This window comes from Trichechus manatus, unplaced genomic scaffold (assembly GCF_000243295.1).
Source record: "Trichechus manatus latirostris isolate Lorelei unplaced genomic scaffold, TriManLat1.0 scaffold00106, whole genome shotgun sequence".
In the NCBI taxonomy this organism is placed as follows: domain Eukaryota; kingdom Metazoa; phylum Chordata; class Mammalia; order Sirenia; family Trichechidae; genus Trichechus; species Trichechus manatus.
This window is the reverse complement of record NW_004444042.1, coordinates 7,495,349-7,517,054: the sequence shown is the minus strand read 5'-3', so window position 1 is coordinate 7,517,054 and position 21,706 is coordinate 7,495,349. Positions and strand designations below refer to the sequence as shown.

The window sequence follows — 21,706 nt, the reverse complement described above, 5'->3', positions numbered from 1 at the left end:
GCAATCCCGATCCAAATACCAACAACATTCTTTAAAGAGATGGAAAAACTAATCATTAACTTTATATCAAAAGGGAAGAAGCCCCGAGTAAGTAAAGCATGACTGAAGAAGAAGATTAAAGTAGGAGGACTCGCACTGCCTGACCTCAGAACCTACTACACAGCTACAGTAGTGAAAACAGCCTGGTACTGGTACAACGACAGATACATTGACCAATGGAACAGAATTGAGAACCCAGAGGTAAATCCATCCACCTTAAAAAAAAAAAAAAAAAATCTTTTTTTAATTAGATGGAGGGGCAAGTTGATGGATGGCCTTGATTTCCAAAGTAACTAGTAAGGTTTGACAAAGACCCTTGAGAAAGAAAGGGACATGATAAAAAACAGTGATTAAAGAAGAGTAATCATTCTGTAGTACAGAAAATAGATTGGAACAGGGAGAGTCTAGATGTAGGCAGAGCATCTTAGAATCTTTGGCAGTTTTTCTGAAAATATACACCTGAACTTGGATGGAAGCTGTGAAAATCTGGTTTCTGGGTGTGGGCAGGGATTGATTAATCACTGTAGATAATTTTCACTTGGGCTTCCTGAAGTGTACCCTTATCTGAACTTTTGTTCCAAGGCCACCTAAAGCAGAATATAAACTTTCAGCAGTTTAAAATGCCTTTTTAAGCAAACAAACATTAAGAGATAATCCAACTCATTAGACTAGGCAAAGGCCTGGGGTCTGCCATTCTGAGTTAACTCCTTAATCTGATACGTGAAATAAACTACTTTGTCCACACCTCATCCCTAAAACTACAAATACATCACAACAGACATAACTGAGAATTTGACGAATATAATAGCTATAATTAATTCAATTCAACTAAATTGGAAAATTCTCGAAATGGGTTCTAAATAATATTTATATCAACAAACAAAAGAGCATTACTTCCAAAATAAAATGCATACCACTTCCATAGCTACTAAATTGATATCAAGTAAAATACATTAGCTGAAAATATGTTATTTCTCTACTATATATTTTTGAAAGAATTTTATTTCCTCTGTGTCCACATGCAGGTTAAGGACTGTGTACAAGGCCACACGTAGTACAGTTGCGCAGGTTGTGTAATGAACAACAGCACTGTATCTAAGGGGGTGCTTTCTCATCAGACACCAAACCAAAAACCAAACCCATAGCCATCAACTCGATTCCGACTCATAGCGACCCTATAGGACAGAGTAGAACTGCCCCATAGGGTTTCCAAGGAGCAGCTAGTGGATTTGAACTGCTGATCTTTTAGTTAGCAGCCAAGCTCTTAACCACCGCACAACCAGAGCTCCCATCAGACACCACAGACATAAATATTTATTGAGAAAAATCTCCAACCACTGGCGGCCAAGTTTCTTTTTCCAACAAAATCAATATAGTAAGATAATTTTCTGACAAGTGGAAGAAAACTGTCTTGAAGAAAGGAGACCTTTTTCCAGTTTGCATGAAGAAGCCACAGTGGTGAGCAGTAGTTTAGTTAAAAGAATAAACATCATGCTGCTTAGAAAATTACTACAAAGTAAAACCTTTTGAATGTGCAGAAAAGTGGGGTTTAGCCAGAGGAAGACATAATTCAAAATCACAGTTTTGATGTTAAATCCCTCTGCCTCCATTTTACTTGAGACCTCTTTTCTAAAGTGGAAGACGTGAGAAGGTGTCCCAGAGGACTTAAAGAAATGAATTTACTGCTTTGTTTTTTGGTGAGTCCTGCAGTTTGAGAAAAGGTTGGTGGTTTGTTGTCTGGCAAGCAGTTAGGTAGGCGTGTGTGCTGATTTGTAGTGTTTGCAAATTTCTGTGATGCAAATACTCCAAACATAGCTGATCTGAAGATACCAATGTGTGGACAACTGAATTCCAAAATTCCTGACAATATAACAATCAGCTTTCACCAGCCAGTACTAGCCAGCTCAGTACACTGCTGGAAAGGGTCATTAGTTTAAACAAGTCCAGCTTGTCAGGTTTATAGGGCCCAGCTGATGTTTGCAGAGGCAAGCTCAAGATCTGGCCTACTAAAACCAGCTGCTGTTGAGTCCACTCCGACTCATGGCAAACCCACGTGTGGCAGAGTAGAACTGTGCTCCAACAGGTTTTCAATGGCTGTGACTTTTCGGAAGTAGATTGCCAGGCCTTTCTTCTGAGGCAGAAAGGTGGACTCTGGGTGGACTCGAACCTCCAACCTTTCAGTTAGCAGCAGAGTGCATTAACTGTGCCTGCCAGGGACTCCTCTGGCCCACTACACAAGGGCTTATCTCAGGGGCAGCTGCTTCTGAAAAAAGGAAATCAGATGCCTTCTTTGCAAATTATCTCCTTTCCCCCGTATCCAATTTAAAATACCTAATTACATTGCTCAACTTGATTCAATAAGCGATCACTTTCATCCGTGATAACTCTCAGATTAGTCTCAGTAAAACAATCAACGAACAAGGTAATGTGAGCGGTACATACACTTTCTGGGATCTTGAGACCAAGGAAATAGGAGCTGCAGCCGTTGGGTTCCTGAGGCTTGTAGCCAGGTCTGGGCATCGGTGCCTTTCCTAGCAGGAGGAAGAGAGGGAAGAAGCAAGAATTAAGCATTTGGGAACATTCATCAAATTAAAATTATCTAACAGCAGATTCGATTTTTCCTTCAAAAGTCACTGTTCCTCACCAGATATTCACATCTAAATTAGGTGGTGGTGGTGATGATGATGCTATCCTAAAAGAATAATAAGCCTTTAGACCAGTATGGCATTTTCCTCCTAATCTGAAAGCATTTTATGAGCATGTATTTACTAGCAGTTCTAACATTGCTCGAGTGACCTTGAAGACAAGGTCCATGGCAAAACCAAAGCTAAAACTCAAGGTTTCTGATTCCTCTACCCACTGTAATACCACACACCATGCACAGAACCAGAAGAATGCTACCTGGTCATACACTTAAGGAATCAGAATCACAGGACCACAAAAAAATCTTTCATAATTACTTGAAGGAAGTTTAGAAAGACTCCATTTGTTAAACAAAGCATTATCGGCCAAACAGCAAAGAAAACACCGCTATGCAGTATTTTAGGCAATTGTATCATATGTCAAAAGAACTGGAGCTCTGGTGGCACAGTGGTTAAGAGCTACGGCAAGCTATGGCTGTTAACCAAAAGGTTGGCAGTTCAAATCCCTCAACTACTCCTCGGAAACCCTATAGGACAGTTCTACCCTGTCCAATAGGGTCACTATGAGTTGGAATTGACTTGATGGCAGTGGGTTTAGGTTTTGTTTTGTTTTGTTTTTTTAAATCATAAAACTAGTAGAAACAACCTGAAAAGCTTTGAATTTCTTGGTGTTTCCTAGATTGCTTTTGAGTTATGTTTTATGATCTTGCAAATGTGTAGAGAAGCTCTGTCTTGTATCTATGGCAGTCATCATAGCTGAAGATAACCCTGACGTCTTGATGTCATGAAGACATCAAGACAGGACAGTCATGAAGTAGATACTTTTTCTCATTTTTCAGAAAAGGAAAAAGGAGCTAAGAGATTAAATGACTTGCCTAAGGCCATCCAGGAAGTGAGGGAAATACGATGTAAATCCAGATTTCCTGCTTGTCTCCAAAGCCCATGTATTTGTACTGCAGTTCTCTGCTCTTAGGAGATACAAGACATAGCATAAGACTGAGGAAATAGGCTAAGAATTAATCCTCAGAGTGAGGCATATGGCAGTCTTTTTTCTTTCTTTAAAAAAAAAAAAAAAAAAAAACTCCCACCAGATATTTCATCTTTAATTATTTTGTATTATAAAATATTTCAGAACTGAAGGAAAGTCTGAGAAACAAACATCCATATACCCATTACACAAACATAATAAATGTTAACATTTGCCAAATTTGTTTCAGATATTTCTTCTGTTAAATTACATGTTACAGGTATAGTTGAAGCCTCTTACGTACTCCATCAGCTTTAATTTTAAGGCATTAAATCCATGTTTTAAAGTTCTTCCTCCTTATTATTCCTCAAAATTGTCTGGATTATTCTTGGACTTTTACGCTTGTACATGAATTTTACAGTCAGCTTAGTAAGGTCCACAAGAAATACTGTCAGGATTTTGGTTGAAAATACATTGGATTTATAGATTAATTTGGAGACAACTAACTTTCTTATGGTAACTGGCTTCCCTACATGGACATAGTATAAACCGAAAAACCAAACCCACTGCCATCGAGTTGATTCCAACTCATAGTGACCCCGTAGGGTCTCTAAGGCTGTAAATCTCTACGGAAGCAGACTGTCACATCTTTCTCCCACAGAGCGACTGGGGGTTTTAAACCACCAACTTTCGGTTGGCAGTCAATCGCTTTAACCACTGTGCCACCAGGGCTCCTTAGGACACAGTATAGTTCTCCATTTATGTAGGCCTTCCCCTATGTCCTTCAATAAAGTGTTATAATTTTCCCCATACTTATTATATTTCCTACATATCTGTATTATTCAGACGCTTAAGCAAAATAGAATGTCTCATACAAAAGTCCAGAAGGATCATAAGGCTGATATGGCAAGGCTGCAGTTTTCTGAGACCCAGACTACTTCCAGCTTTCTGCTTTACCAGCCCTAGAGTGTAACCTTGGCTCTCATGCTCTAAGATGGAGCATTGGCCAACTCATCCCATTATGAAGAGCCAGATGAAACAAGGGGTTAGAAGATGCATAGTCCCTCTCTTTAATAAGCAAGTTTCAGAATGTTACACGCATCACTTCCTCTTACTTCCCTTTGGCCAGACCTTAGTCAAATGATCACAACTTCTTGCAAAGGTGGCCTAGGAAATGAAGTCTTTAGTCAAACTACGCAGCCATGCACTCACTTAAAATTTGGGAAGAGGGCTTATTATAGTAGAAAAGGAAGAATAGATATTAGGGGACAATTAGCAGTCTCTGGGTATTTGGGCACACGTTGCTGTGGTGCAACATGTGGTCAAGATTTTGGTCCAAGATACCCCATTGATCCCACCTTCTGATACTCACACCCTTGTCTAGTCCCCTTACAATGTCCCAGGGTTGGTCTGTGGGACCAATAGAATCTGGCGGAAGTTGCCGGGATGGGTATGTTACTTCCAAGATTAGGTTTGTTAATTACTGTCTCAGTTATCCAGTGTTGCTATAACAGAAGTACCACAAGTGGCTGGCTTTAATAAACAGAAATCTATTATCTCATTGTTTAAACGAAATAACCCATTGCCACCAAGTCGATTCTGATCCACAGCGACCCTATAGGACAGAGTAGAACTGCCCCATAGGGTTTCCAAGGCTGTAAATCTTTACGGAAGCATCCCATGGAGCGGCTGGTGGGTTCAAACCACCAACCATTCAGTTAGCAGCCAAACACTTTAACCACTGTGCCACCAGGGCAACTTTAACACAATATAGGAGGCTAGAAGTCCGAATTCAGGGTGCCACCTCTAGAGGAAGGCTGTCATCTCTGGAGGAAGGTCTTTATCTCTTCTCAGCTTCTGCTCCTGGGCGAGCATGTGGCTTGGCGTATGTCTTCCCCCATCTCTGCTTCTCTGGTTTGCTTGTTTAATCTCTTTTATGAGTCAGAATGGACTCGACACAGAGGGTTTGGTTTCATTTGGTTTTATATCTCAAAAGAGATTGACTTAAAACACACCCTACACTAATCCTGTCTTATACAAAAAATAAACTTACTGCCTTCAAGTGCTTACTCATAGCGACCCTATGTACAACAGAACAAAACACAGCCCGATCCTGCACCATTCTCACAATTGTTGCTATGGTTGAGTCCATTATTGCAGCCACTGTGTCAGTCCACCTCGTTGAAGGTCTTCCTCTTTTTCACTGACCCTCTACTTTACCAAGCATGATGTCCTCCTACAGGGACTTGTTCCTCCCGATAACATGTCCAAAGTGCATAAGACAAAGTCTTGCCATCCTTGCTTCTAAGGAGCATTCTTCCAAGACAGATTTGTTCATTCTCCTGGCAGTCTATGGTATATTCAATATTCTTCTCCAACACCATAATTCAAAAGCATCAATTCTTCTTCGGTCTTACTTATTCATTGTCCAGCTTTTGCATGCATGTATGAGGCGACTGAAAATACCATGGCTTGGGTCAGGTGCACCCTAGTCCTCAAAGTGATATCTTCACTTTTGAACACTTTGAAGAGGTCTTTTGCAGCAGATTTGTCCAATGCAATATGTCATTTGATTTCGTGTCTGCTGCTTACATGGGCATTGATCGTGGATCCAAGTAATATGAAATTCTTGACAACTTCAGTATTTTCTCACTTTATCATATTGTTACTTATTGGTCCAGTTGTGAGGATTTTTGTTTTCTTTATGTTGAGGTGTAATCCATACTGAAGGCTCTCTAGTCTTCGATCTTCATCAGTAAGTGATTCAAGTGCTCTTTGCTTTCAGCAAGCAAGGTTGTGTCATCTCCATATCACAGGTTGTTAATGAGTCTTCCTCCAATCCTGATGCCTCATTCTTCCTCATACAGTCCAGCTTCTCGGATTATTTGCTCAGCGTACAGATTGAATAAGTATGGTGAAAGGATACAACCCTCACACACACCTTTCTTGATTTTAAACCGCACAGTATCCCCTTGTTCTGTTCCAACAACTGCCTCTTGGTCTATCTACAGGTTCTGCATGAACACAATTAAGTGTTTTGGAATTCCCATTCTTCACAATGTTATCCATAATTTGTTATGATCCACACAGTCAAATGCCTTTGCATAGTCAATAAAGCCCAGGTAAACATCTTTCTGGTATAGAATTTCACCCATTTAACATGTACATATCAATGGTTTTTAGTATCTTCACAAAGTTGTGCAACTATTACCTCAATCAATTTTAGGACATTTTTGTCAATCCAGAAAGAAACCCTGTACCTATGAGCAGTCACTCTCTATCCCCTCTGCCCCACTCTGTTGTTGTTAGTTGCCACTGAATCGATTCTGACTCATGGCGACCCGCTGTGTGCACAGTAGAACTCCATAGAGTTTTCAAGGCTGTGACCTTTCGGAAGCAGATTGCCAGACCTTCTAGGTGGGTTCAAACTGCCAACCTTCCAGTGCCTAACCATTTGTGCCACCCAGGGACTCTGTCCCACTCTGTTGTTGTTAGGTGCCACTGAGTCAATTTCGACTCATAGAGACCCCATCCATGTGACTGAGTAGAACTGCCCCATAGGGTTTTCTAGACTGTAATCACCAAGTCTTTTCCTCCTCAGTGCAGCTGAGTGGGTTTGAACCACCAACTTTTTGGTTCACAGCTGAGCACTTAACCATTGTGCCACTAGGGCTCTTCTTAGGGCACCACTAATCTACTATATATATAATCTACTCTATAAATTTGCTTATTCTGGACATTTCACATAAAAGAAATCGTACAATATATGACCTTTTATGTCTGGCTTCTTTCACTTAGCATAATGTTTTCAAGATTCATGTATATTATAGTATATATCAGTACTTCAAATCTTTTTATTCCAAATAATATTCCATTGTATGGATATACCTGATTTTGTTTATCCATTCATCAGTTGATGAACACTTGGGTCATTTCCACTTTTTGGCTATTATGAATGACGGTGCTATAAACATTTGTATACAGGTTACAGGTTTCTATGTGGACATACGTTTTTCATTTGTCTTGAGTATATTCCTAGGGAAGCCCTCGTGGTGCAGTGGTTAAAAGCTTGGCTGCTGACCAAAAGATGGGCAGTTCAAATCCATCAGCTGCTCCTTGGAAACCCTATGGGGCAGTTCTACTCTGTCCTATAGAGTTGCTGTAGTTGGAATCAACTCAATGGCAATGGGTAAATACCTAGGAGTGGAATTGCTGGGTCATAAGGTAACTCTGTTTAACATTTTGATGAACTACCAAACTGTTTTCCAAGTAGCTGCACCATTTTACATTCCCATCAGCTGTGATGAGGGTTCTAATTTCTCCACATCCTCGCCAACACTTGTTATTATCTATGTTTTTTACTATAGTCATTCTAGTAGGTATGAAGGGGTATCACGTGGTGATTTTGATTTGCATTTTATGTTAGCTGCAGTAATGAGGTTTGAATTAAAAGTTCTAAGAGAAAAAGGTGATTTGAGTCTAAATATAGTTTGAGTGATTTTGAGTTGCACTGAGTCTTTGTAGTTTGATTTTTTGCATCTAAGCATTAATAATGTACTCTATACATAAATTAGTTTTGTTTTCTGGTTTTGGCTGTTTATAGGAGTGAGTGGCTGACAACTTGGTTCTCTAGTTCAGGGGCTGGCAAACTATGGCCTGTGGGCCATGTCCAGCCCACTGCCTGTTTTGTATAACCTGCGAGCTAAAAATGACTTTTATATTTTTAAATGGTTGGGGGAAAATCAAAACAATAATAATAATTTGCAACATATGAAAATTATATGAAATTCACATTTATTGTCTGTAAATAAAGTTTTATTGGAACACAGCCATACTCATTTATTATATATTATCTAAAGCTGCTTTCAGAGAAAAAAAATAGTAGAATATTGTTATAACCTTGATATGAGAATACTTTTCTAGGCAAGGCACTAAATTCAGAAGCCATAAAAAGAAAGACTGACAGATTTGATTTTACAAAAATTAACATCTTCTGAATAAACTGGAATACTATTAACACAGGTAAAAGAGAGGGAGGTTTGGAGTCAGACATGAAACCCTTCCAGGCATGTACACTGCCTCCTGGACCCAACTTTGTTATGTTACTGAAAAGAACAGTAAAAAACAACTTCTGGAACTTTACTACCCAGGTCAAGGGTTATTTCTTCCTGGGAGGGTGTGTCCATTCTCCTCAGCAAGCTGGTTCCTGCAGAAGCTCTGTGCTCCACAAAACAAAAACAAAAACAAAAAACACCAATTTTATTGCTGTCAAATCAATTTTGACTCATAGTGACCCTAAAGGGCAGAGTAGAACTGCCCTATAGGGTTTCCAAGGCTGTAATTTTTACAGAAGTAAATCACCACATCTTTCTCCCACGGAGCAGCTGGTGGGTTCAAACTGCTGACCTTTCGGTTAGCAACTGAGCACTTAACCACTGCACCACCAGTGCTCCACAAGAGCTGCATTTATTTGAAATGTAGACTCTGCCTACTTCCAAAAACACTCAAAGCCACTGTGAGGATTAATGTTATGTGTTAACTTGGCTAGGCTACCATCCTTAGTGATTTGGCAGACACTATGCAATCACCTTCTATTTTATGATCTGACTTGAGCAGCCAGCCAGTTGAAAGGGAGTTTCCTTGCGGGTGTGACCTGCCTTCAGCATATAAATGGATATTCTGGAAAAGCTCATACTCTTTCTTGACCCTGCACTCTTCTCATCGCCTGACCTCCGGTTCTTGGGATGTAAGCCTGCGGAAGTCTCTCGCCTGCCGCCTGACCTGCAGATTTTGAATTCACCAGCCTCTGTAACCCTGTGAGTCAGCAGAAGCCTCCATCCTGTTGCCTGACCTGGAGATTTTGGGTTCACCAACCCCCATAACCCCATGAGCCAGCAGAGGTCTCCAGCCTGCTGCCTGGCCTGCAGATTTTGGGTTCATCAGCCCCTGCAACCACGTGAGCCAGCAAAAGCCTTCAGCCTGTCACCTGACCCATGGATTTGGGACTTGTGAGCCCCCACAATTGTGTGAGGCATTTCCTCACGATTTTGTGAGCCATTTCTTTGAAGTAAATTCTTTCTATATATATTTATATTCACTTCACTGGCTTTGCTCCCCTAGAGAACCCAGATTAAGACAGCCACCAGTAGATAGAACACAAATAGCACATTTATGGAACAAAGCAGAACAGAGGCAATTTTACTGAAGCAATGAACTCCAGAGTTCAGTTGATAAAACAGAGTAAGTTACTGCATAAGGTAGCATGACACCTTGTCCCTGGTTGCCTGGGTCTGTCCCACTTTTAGCACTGAAAGTCCCACATCTCATAATCTCCTCCCTCTAGTACCAGGAAAACGAGGATGGTTGATCACCGTTGATGAGGACGATATAGTTACCTCTAAGCCTGTGGCTACTTTCCTTTCTTTGGGTCATGGATCTCCTTAAGAATCTGATGAAGGCTGTGAATCCTTTCCTTGGAAAAATATACAAACTAATGCGTTCATAATATTTTGCTCTAAGATTCCTGAGAGATAAAAAGTTCTCTTAAAAAAAAAAAAAAAGAAAACAACAAAAAGATAAAGCAGTCAAAAATGGGCAAAGGACTTGAATAGACGTTTCACCAAAGAAGATACACAAATGGCCAACAAGCACATGGTTAGCAGCCAAGCTCTTAACCACTGCACCACCAGGGCTCCCATCAGTCACAAGGGAGATGAAAATCAAAACCATAATGATATACCACTTCACCGCCAATAGGACGGCTATGACAACTGTTGGCAAGGATGTGGAGAAATTGAAACCCTCATACATTGCTGGTAAACCAAACAAAAAACGTAACCCGTTGCTGTTGAGTCGATCCTGACTCATAGCAACCCTAGAAGACAGGGTTTCCAAGGAGCAGCTGCTAGATTCAAACTGCTGACCTTTTGGTTAGCAGCCAAACCCTTAACCATTGTGCCACCAGGGCTGCTGATAGGGATGCAAAATGGTACAGCCATTGTAGAAAATAGTTTGGTGGTTCCTCAAAAAGTTAAACATAGAACTACCATGTGGCCCAACAATCCCACCCCTTGGCATATACCCAAAAGACTTGAAAGCAGGAATGCAAACAGAACTTGTACACCAGTGTTCACTGCAGCACTATTCACAATAGTCAAAAGGTAGAAACAACTTTAATATCCATCAACAGATGAATAGGTAAACAAAATACGTAAATGTACAATGGAGTATTACACAGCCATAAAGAGACATAAAATCCTGATACATGCTACAACATGGATGAACCTTGAAAACATTATGCTGAGGGAAATAAATCAGCCACAAAAGGGCAAATATTGTAGATTCCACTTATATGAAATGTCTAGAATAGGCAAATGTATAGAGACCAAAGTTTATTAGTGGTTACCAGGGTGGGAGGGAGGGAGGGGAAAAGGAGGACTCACTGCTTAGAGGTCACCGAGCTTCAGGTAAGGGTAATGGGGAAATTTGGAAATAGATAATGGTTGAACAACATAACTATTGTCACTGAATTGTACACATGAAGAATGTTGAAAAGGCAAACAATTTGTTACATGTATATTTACCACAATTTAAAAAGATGCTGAACTAGCAAATGTTTTGTTTTCTATATATACGCACATATATTACCACAACACAACAATTTTTCAAGTGAAGAAAAATTGATATTTAAAAAGATACTTTTTTCTGGAAGTATATCCTAGAAGAAACCCATAGTGAAGTCCTTTTATAAAAGTGTGAGAGTGTATACCATGTCTTCAATGATGGTTTACAAAACATAGAAACTCTGTTCCAGGGACCCTCCTCCTAGAGGCCTTGATAAAGGCAGAAACCCAAAAAACCAAACCCACTGCCGCTGAGTCAGGTCTGACTCATAGTGACACCACAGGACAGAGTAAAACTGCCCCATAGGGTTTCTGTCTTAGTTATCTAGTGCTGCTGTAACAGAAATACCACAAGTGGATGGCTTTAACAAACAGAAGTTTATTCTCTCACAGGTTAGGAGGCTACAAGCCCAAATTCAGGGCACCAGCTCCAGGGGAAGGCTTTCTCTCTCTGTTGGCTCTGGGGAAGGTCCTTGTCATCAATCTTCCCCTGATCTAGGAGCTTCTCAGCACAGGGACCCCAGGTCCAATGGATGCACTCTGTTCCCGGCTCTTCTTGGTGGTAAGAGGTCCTTCTCTCTCTGCTTGCTTCTCTCCCCTTTTATCTCTTGTAAGATAGAAGGTGATGCAGGCCACACCCCAGATCAGAGCTGTGACCTGAGTAAGGGTGTTGCATCCCACCCTAACCCTCTTTAACATAACCTAATCTTGCCTCATTAATCACAGGCTGAGATTAGGATTTACAACACATAGGAAAATCATACCAGATCACAAAATGGAGGGCAACCACACAATACTGGGAATCATGGCCTAGCCAAGTTGACGGATATTTTTGGGAGACACAATTCAATCCATGATAGTTTCCAATGCTGTAATCTTTACAGAAGCAGACTGCCACATCTTTCTCCCATGGAGCGCCTGGTGGGTTCAATCAACCAATCTTTCAGTTAGTAGCCAAGAGCTTTAACCATTGCGCCACCTGGGCTTCTCATAAAGGCAGACCAAAACCAACAAACTAAATCCACGGCTGTCAAATCGATTCCGACTCATAGCCACCTTATAGGACAGAGTAGAATTGCCCCACAGGGTTTCCAAGGAGCACCGGGTAGATTCAAACTGCCGATCTTTTGGTTAGCCGTCACAGCTCTTAACCACTATGCCACTAGGGTTTCCGAAGCACTTATTGATGAAAATCAAAGACTACAGCCTTCTGTATAGATTACATCTAACATAAAGAAAATAAAAATCCTCACAACTGGACCAATAAGCAACACCATGATAAATGGAGAAAAGACGGACATTGTCAAGGATTTTATTTTACTTGGATCCACAATCAACACCCGTGGAAGCAGCAGTCATTAAATCAAATGACTCATTGCATTGGGTAAATCTGCTGCAAAAGACCTGTTAAAAGACAAAGTTGTTACCTTGAAGACTAAGGTGCACCTGACCCAAGCCATGGTGTTTTCAATTGCCTCATATGCATGCAAAATCTGGACAATGAATAAGGAGGACAGAAAAAGAACTGATGCCTTTGAATTACGGTGTTGGCAAAGAATATTGAATACACCATGAACTGATGGACTGCCAAAAGAACTGTCATGGAACTGAACTGCATCCCCCCAAAAAGTCTGTCAACTTGGCTAGGACATGATTCCCAGTATTGTGTGATTGTCCACTATTCTGTCATCTGATGCAATTTTCCTGTGCGTTGTAAATCCTATCTCTATGATGTAAATGAGGTGGGATTAGTGGCAGTTATGTTAATGAGGCAGGACTCAATCTACAAAATTAGGTTGTGTGTTAAGTCCATCTCTTTTGAGATATAAAAGAGAGAAGGGAGCAGAGAGACATGGGGACCTCATACCACCAAGAAAGCAGCGCCGGGAGCAGAGAGCGTCCTTTGGACCTGGGGTTCCTTCACAGAGAACCTCCAAGTCCAGGGGAAGATTGATGACAAGGACTTTCCTCCAGAGCCAACAGAAAGAGAAAGCCTTCCCCTGGAGCTGACACCCTGAATTTGGACTTCTAGCCTACTAGACTATGAGAGAATAAACTTCTGTTTGGTGGAGCCATCCACTTGTGGTATTTCTGTTATAGCAGCACTAGATGACCCAGACAAGAACAAACAAATCTGTCTTGGAAGAAGTAAAGCCAGAATGCTCCTCAGAAGCAAGGATGGTGAGTCTCACATATTTTGGACATGTTATCAGGAGGGGTCAGTCCCTGGAGAAGGACATCATGCTTGGTAAAGTAGAAGGTCAGTGAAAAGAGGAAGACCTTCAACAAGATGGATTCACACAGTGGCTGCAACGATAGGCTCAAGCATAAAAACGATTGTGAGGATGGTGCAGGACCAGGCAGGGTTTCATTCTGTTGTACATAGCGTCACTATGATTTGGAACTGAATTGATGGCACCTAACAACAGCAACAACAGTATTTCTCAAAGTCTGTTTCAAGCATTAAAAGTGCAGATCCAGGGTCCTAACATAGACCCTGGTGGCGCAGAGGTTAAGAGCTCAACTGCTAACCAAAAGGTCAGCAGTTCAAATCCACCAGCCACTCTTTGGAAACCCTATGGGGCAGTTCTAATCCGTCCTATAGGGTCACTATGAATTGGAATCGATTTGACGGCAATGGGTTTGTTTTTTATCATAGACTTACTAAATCAGAATCCTGGGAGCTGGGAGAGGAGATTTCTGTTTTTTAAAAGATTCTCAAAGTAATATTGTTCACATTAGTGCAGGTTCCTCAATACCAACTGTACTATGTACACTTCTGCCATGTGCTGAATCTCATTATATTTATCGCCTAAAGCTTTGACAAATACAGGTAGTGTATACTGATGTGAAAACTAATTGCTTTAGATATAAAAAGTGTGGAAAACAGTATTGATATGCTATTGTGGCCTACCAGGATACAAACACACCTTTACCTGCCTGAATAATTTAGCTGTTGGCTGAAATTCTCTAAAGAACAACGTTTTAATTAGTGTTCTTTTATCCTGGTTGCACTTTGTAATCACCTGGGAAACGTTAAAAATACTGATATCCTCTTTAACAAATGGTGCTGGCAAAACTGGATGTCCATTTGTAAAAAAATGAAAGACGTCTCACACCTCACACGATACACAAAAACTAACTCAAAATGGATCAAAAACCTAAAACTGTAAAGATCACAGAAGAAAAAATAGAGACAACGCTAGGGGCCCTAATATACGGTGCAAATAAAATACCAAACATAACTAAAAATGCACAAACAGCAGAAGATGAATTAGATAAATGAGACCTCCTAAAAATTAAACACACTTATCAAAAGACTTCTCCAAAAGACTAGGAAAAAATTTTTGGCTATGACATATCTGACAAGGGTCTAATCTCTGAAATTGATAGAAAACTTCAACACCTCAACAACAAAAAGACAAACAATCCAATTAAAAAATGGGCCAAGGATATGAACAGAGACTTCACCAGAGAGGACATTCAGATGGCTAACAAGCACATGAGGAAATGCTCATGATTACCAGCCATTAGAAAGATGCAAATCAAAACTACAATGAAATACCATCTCACCCCGACATCAGTGGCACTAATCAAAAAAACAGAAAACAACAAATGCTGGCGAGGTTGTGGGGAGATTGGAACTCTTATACACTGATGGTGGGAAGGTAAAATGATACAACCACTATGGAAAATGGTATGGCGCTTCCTTAAAAAGCTAGAAATAGAACTACCATATGACGCAGCAATCCCACTCTAGGTATATACCCTAAAGAACTAAGAGCCGTGACATGAATAGACACATGCACACCCACATTCCTTGCAGCATTATTCACAATAGCAAAGAAATGGAAACAACCTAAGTGCCTGTCAACAGATGAATGGATTAACAAACTGTGGTACATACACACAACGGAATATTACACAGCAATAAAGAATAATGATGAATCTACAAAACACCACACAACGTGGATGAATTTGGAGGACATTATACTGAGTGAAATAAGTCAATTACAAAAGGACAAATATTGCATGAGACCACCATCATGAAGAAACAAGAAAAGGTTGACACACAGGAAAAAAAAATTATTTGATGGTTACCAGGGTTGGGAGGGGGAGGGAGGGAAAATTACCAAATAGATAGAAGACACGTTAATATTGGTGAAGGGAAAGGCAATACACTATATTGGGGAAAGCAGCAAAACAGGACTAAGGCATGAGAGAACACAGAGAGGAAGGCAGGAACAAAGAGCAGCAACGGTAATTACTATAGCATAGACAACCCTGCAACAATAGTATTAACAAACACTAAATTACCAATGGATACATAGGCAGTAGGTATACCACGAGGTGTGGGAGGGTGTAAGGGAACACACCCACCTACAGATACAGGTTTGGTGGTGGATATTTCTACATACATAACTGTAGGTGTTGCTTATATATCAGTATAGACAAGAGAGCACACAAGGGCCACAGTCAGGGCAACTTCTCAGATATAACCAAATACCTCACAGAATGAAGGTAAAGGACCATAGACTCAGGGGTCATCTGCATCAATTGGCACAAAATAGTTCATAAAGTTCTGCATCCTGCTTTAATGAGTAGTGTCTGGCCTCTTGAAAGCTTGCGAGCGGCCATCTAAGATACATATATTGGTCTCTTACCATCTGGAGCAAAGGAGAGTGAAGAAAATCAAAGGCTCAAGGGAACAACTAGTCCAAACGACTAATGGTTCACATGAGCCACAGCTATACGACCAGAAGGACTAGATGGTGCCCAGCTACCACTACTGACCACTCTGACTGGGATCACAATAGAGGGTCCTGGAAAAATCGTAGAACAAAAAATCAAATTCCCACACCCACACACAAAAACAGATTTACTGGTCTGACAGAAACTGGAGGAACCCCCGAGACTATGGCCCTAAGACACTCTTCTGAACGGGAACTGAGGCCATTCCCAGAGGCCACCTTTCAGCCAAACTATGGACAGGCCCAGAAAACAAACAATGACACGGGAGAGGAACTGCTCCTTAGAACAATCAATTATACAAGATCAAAGGGGCAACATTTGCCCAAGGGCAAAGATGAGAAGGCAGGAAGGGATAGAAAATCAGGATAAAAGGAAATGGGGAACCCAGGATGGAAATGGGGAGAGTGCTGACACATTGTGGGGAATGAAACCAATGTTATGGAGCACTTTATGTACCATCTATGGAATGGGAAACTAATTTGCTCTGTAAACTTTCACCCAATGCACAATAAAAAATTTTAAAAGTCCAACTCATAGTCATTCTAATTGGTTTGAGTATCAGGATTTTTCAAAGGTCCCCCAGATAATTAGTAGACTAACTGCTGCTAAATTGTTCCTTCTGGCAAAAGATTTCAGTCTTTTAAAGCAGTGGTCTTCAAAGTGTGATCCCAGCACCAGCCGCAACAGCATCACCTGGTAACTTCTTAGAAATGCAAATTCTCCAGCCTCACCCTAGACCGATTGTTGCAGGGTGCTGTAGAGTCAATTCCAACTGGTAGTCACCCCCACGTGATAAAGTAGGGTTTTTCTTAGCTATAAGAAGTGGCTGTCTGCTTCCCGAGAGATACAGCCTTGGAAACCCTGTGGAGCACTCTACCCTGTCTTATAGGGTAGCTATGAGTCAGAATCAACTCAATGACAATGGGTTTAGTTTTTACTTTTAATCTTTATGGGAGGAGATCACCAAGCCTTTTTACCGCAGAGCAGCTGGGTGGGTTAGAACCTCGAACCTTTCTGTTAGCAGCCAAGTGTTTAACCATTGTGCTACCAGGGCTCCTTCTAGCCTAGACCTACTGAATCAGAAACACTTGGAGTGAGGCCTAGCCATCTGTTTTAACTAGCCCTCCAGGTGACTCAATGGACATTGTGCATGAGAGGTGTATCACAAAGCAAACTAAAAAAGAACAGACACCCAGCTCATTATTAGCTATTATCGGCTGGAAAGATTGCTTAATCCACAATCAGTTTGAAAAGATGTTTTGTACTATTTAAGCACAGCCTCCAGATTCTGGGCTCCACTGGGTTCCAAAGATAAATCAGTTGCCATTGAGTGGATTCTGACTCATGGCGATCCCATGTGTGTCAGAGTAGAACTGTGCTTCATAGGTTTTCAGTGGCTGATTTTTCAGAACTAGATCACCAGGTGTGTCTTCCAAGGGGCCTCTGGGTGGATTCAAACCTCCAAGCTTTTGGTTAACAACCGAATGTGTTAACTGTATTACGTAGGGACTCTGCTGCAAAGATAACAGGGTTTAAACTTCTGTTTGCCTAGGTTTCTCTCAAGCTCCGAAACCCGTTGCCGTTGAATCGATTCTGTTTTGAGCAGAAGGGAGTTATTTGTCTTCCTCTTCTCTCTCTGTTGACTACTCCCAACCCCCTCCAGTTCCCGCCGACATCGACCCTGCCCAGTTGGAAAACTCTGCAACCAAAATTTGCTGAGATCTTTAAATGCTATTTTGCTGAAGAGGGAAGCAGAGGGTTTGGTTTTTGTTTTCTAAAAAAAAAATTCCTGTGGTTATTTATTTGCTAAATCACAGATATTGAGCCTTGTGTTGATTCAAATGACTGAAGTCACTTAACACATTTCCTGTCCCATCAATGCAAACTAGGTGAACAGAAGCCAAGGCACCTCTGACTTTGTTCAATCCACCTTGGACAAGTATGTGGTTTATGGGTCCAGACGTGATTTACTGTCCTAGCATAAACCCAAACCCGTTGCCATCGAGTCGATTCCGACTCATAACAACCCCTAAAGGACAGAGTAGGGTTTCCAAAATTGTAAATCTTTACAGAAGCAGACTGCCACATCTTTCTCCTTTGGAGTGGCTGGTGGGTTTGAATGGCCGACCTTCTGGTTAGCAGCCAAGCTACTGTGCCACCAGGGCTTCTTTTTGTCCTAGCATAGACCAGGCTTTTTACCACATGAAATTTTCATAGAGGACACGTAGCTTCCTTTTCTTCACCCTGATGTCGTTAAAACTTCTACGCTGCAAAACTTTTGGCTTCTGAAACTATTATCTCCTGTTCATTCTCAGCTTATGAGGAAGCAATTTCCCCTGCTCCACGATTAAAGAGAGAGAGAGAGATTCAATGGGTGAATCCAGCACGTCTGTAGCTTTCTTGAATCTCTCTTTAAGCTGAGTTGTATGCCTTGAGTGTCTGGAGAAGATATTTCTCAAATATGTTTTCTTGCTAGGCTAAATTGACTCACCATTTTCATCTCTAATTTCATGATGAAACATTTGATAACGAAATCACAAAGCTAATGCTCCCAGAGACTGTGTACGTTTCAGACAGCATTTGTATTGGCGTTTGAAATGACACCCTGCCTCCCAGCTCCCAGGCCCAGGGCCCAGCATTCAGCTCCCACTCCATTAACCTGCAGTGCAGACTGAAGGAAAAGGAGCCCCAAAGGATCCCTCTTTGGCAACTGGGCTCCTGTTTCATAACTCCACATCTGGCCCCAGGCCTAAGGGACAGCCCCAGGCCTGATCGAGGACTGATTCCTGGCACGCAGACAGCCGGCGGCAAGCCTCTCCTTCCATCAGAAGGCCGGCCACACTGACTGAGGCACGGTGTCAGCGACGGCTCCCTCGGGAGACGCAGCAACCCGATGCCAGTGAGAGACGGAGCTGGGAGAAGGGTGCTGAACTGCTGCAGGGAAAGAAGTCATTGCCAGGCTCAGCACTGAGCTACTGAGGAAGGAAGCTGTTTCGCCCCTCGGCAGAATTTTCTCTGACTGTTCAGCTTCAGTTTTCATCCCCAGGAACTCCTCACCAAGACCTTTCACACTCACTCTACTCGCCCCATGCTGCCTTTTCTTAAGTTATCTGCCTCACAATAAACTCATTAAAATAGCCCCAGGGAACAAGTCTTGGAAAGCTCCTAAGAGTATGTCTCACAGATAAAATACAGGAAAACCAAAACCAAATCAAACCCACTGCCTTCCAGTCAATTCCAACTCACAGTGACCCTCTAGGACTGAGTAAAACTGCCCAATAAGGCTTCCAAGGAGCTGCTGGTGGATTCGAACTGCCGACCTTTTGGTTAGCAGCTGAAATACAGGAAGCTCAGTGAAATTCGAATTTCAGATAAACAAGGAATAATTTATTAGTATCAGTATGTACCAAATATTGCATTGGACATACGTATATTGACAAATTACTCGTTTATCTGAAATTCAAATTTTACTGGGCGCCTTGTATTTCTATTTGCTAGATCTGGCAACCCTACCAAAGAGGTGGGCACGAGGGAAAAGTGAGTGACGAGTTATAACCCTGCTCGGTTGCTCCCAGGTCCACCTCAGTGTTTACAAGAAGAGAAACACACACCTACCATATCGGCACCGGTACTGACAGACTCCATTCTTCCCACCCAGCAGCTCCAGAAAGGAATCAAAGTAGCTGTTGACGGATTCGAAACTCCCCCGGATGTGCCGAAGGCCCCAGTCTGAATAGGATTCCTCTGTGTCTGGACTGGTGTCGCTCTGAGTCAGGCCACCCCCCAGGCTGAGCCACAAAATCAAGCAGCCGGTGGCCAGCTTCATCCTGCGGCCAGGTAGGTCCTGAGGCCTCTCCTCAAACCCCAGCCAGTGTCCCAGGAAGTCCAGGTACACAGCCCACCCCGCCAGATGTCAGACCAGACTGGAAAAGGGATTATCTGGAACGCGCAATCTGTGTGTTCCCCAGAGGTGGACTTTAAACATACCTATGGGGGTCAGGATGAGAGCAGAGCAATTAGAAAGAGTGCAAAGGTTAGGCAGTGGGAGGGCCTGCCTGAAGGACGGGAGAAAATACTCCACGGTGGATTCCACAGCACTGGCAGCGGGGAGATGGGGATCCGCCTGTAGGAGGCGTGGGCGGTGGAGCTCCGAATTCTACCCCTGACCAGTTTGTTAATTCTAGTCATCAGTTACAAATTAGGCTTTTCAGGGCCGGCCTCTTCACGCGGAGAATTTGCTCCAACGTCCCAGCTCCACCCCTAAGCCGGTCACCCGCGCGTGATCTCTGGGAGACTCAGGAGGGTAATAGGGTTCAGCACAGCTCTTCTTCACCGTTACAGGAAAACCCCCATGTGTCAGTTTTACCAACGTCAGGATATTGTCGGAGAGAGTGTGCTGTAAGTGTGCGTTAAGGGGAAGTCCAGATTTGGGACCCCAGCTTCTGCCTTGGTCCCTACTTAGCTCTCAGACTCCTAGTTCCTCTAATCTGGCAAAACTCCTAACTGTAACCGTCTGGGCACCCTGGTGGTGCTGTGGTTAAGGGTTCAGGCTGCTAACCAAAAGGTCGGTCGGCAGTTGGAATCCGCCAGCCACTCCTTGGAAACCCTATGGGACAGATCTACTATGTTCTATAGAGTCTCTTGAGTCCCAGTCGACTGGAAGGCAACGGGTTTGGTTTTTGGTTATTTACAGAGGAGACGCTCAGCAGTACCAGATGTACTGTACGGTCCCCGATTTACGAAGTGTTCTAGTTAAAATGAACCACACTTTCGACTGTCCTTTTTTTTGTACATCTTATAATTAGTAATATGTACGACATACAATGTTGCAGCACGTAGTTTGCTGAAGTTATCATTCTCATGCCAACCCCTGAAGACAAATAAAGATCAGATTTATAAAGATACTGATAATAAAGGGCAATAATAATGGGGAAAAAATGAGGTATTCATCTTACAATAGAAGCAACTTACAATGGAGTCGGAGTCGTAGGAGCCCCTTGTAAATTAGGGACTACCTGTATACAGATTGCCCAGGGAAAATTCTGTGGGAAGTCAGGGGCTTTATCAAAAAGACTCTTCGAGTTTGGGGGCTTTTAAGACCGCTAACTGAAATCTAGTGTTTCCTTCGGCATTTCTTTCAAGTTTATAGTTTACTTTTAATCATATGAAGAAATAAATTCCATCCATGAAGCCACTAGATAATAAAAAAGACACCTTTTTTTTGGATCAGATGAATCATTTGGCCTCTCTCTCAAATGTTTGGAAAATCCTATAGGAAATAATGAGTTAAATTTTATCATTTTAACTAAGAAATGTCTAAGGACTCAGACTCCAGGAAGGATACTGTTTATATAATATTTCATATGAACAACAAAAATGGCACCCAATATTTTAAAGCATCTACAGTGTTTCAAAGCACTTTCACAATATATATATGTATGTATGTGTATATATATATATACACATACATATATATATTCACATCAATTCTATAAAGCAGGATAAATGTCATTCCCATTTGACAGGTGAGAAAACTGAGACACGAAGGTTAAATGACTTGATCAAACCTGGACAGGCTGTCAATGGTAAAGCTGGGACTAGAGACCAGCTATGTAATGTGTGAGGCACAGACAAAACGAAAATGCAGAGCTCCTTGTTCAAAAAGCAGGAAAAAAAGTGTCATC

General features: G+C 41.8%; 1 protein-coding gene across 3 annotated transcripts in view; it reads right to left on the bottom strand.

The window, feature by feature from the left end:
* Nucleotides 1-21,422, bottom strand: part of PLA2G12B (phospholipase A2 group XIIB) — a 29,448-nt gene extending 8,026 nt beyond the window's left edge. For all 3 annotated transcript variants that reach the window (XM_004383243.3, XM_012557521.2, XM_023737693.1), the window contains exons 1-2: nucleotides 19,638-21,422; nucleotides 2,482-2,570 (exon numbers count right to left, since the gene is read on the bottom strand). In XM_004383243.3, the coding sequence (XP_004383300.1) occupies nucleotides 2,482-2,570; nucleotides 19,638-19,848 (300 nt within the window). In that variant the 5' untranslated portion in view covers nucleotides 19,849-21,422. The remainder of the gene's footprint in view (nucleotides 1-2,481; nucleotides 2,571-19,637) is intronic.
* Between the last annotated feature and the right edge of the window lie 284 nt (nucleotides 21,423-21,706).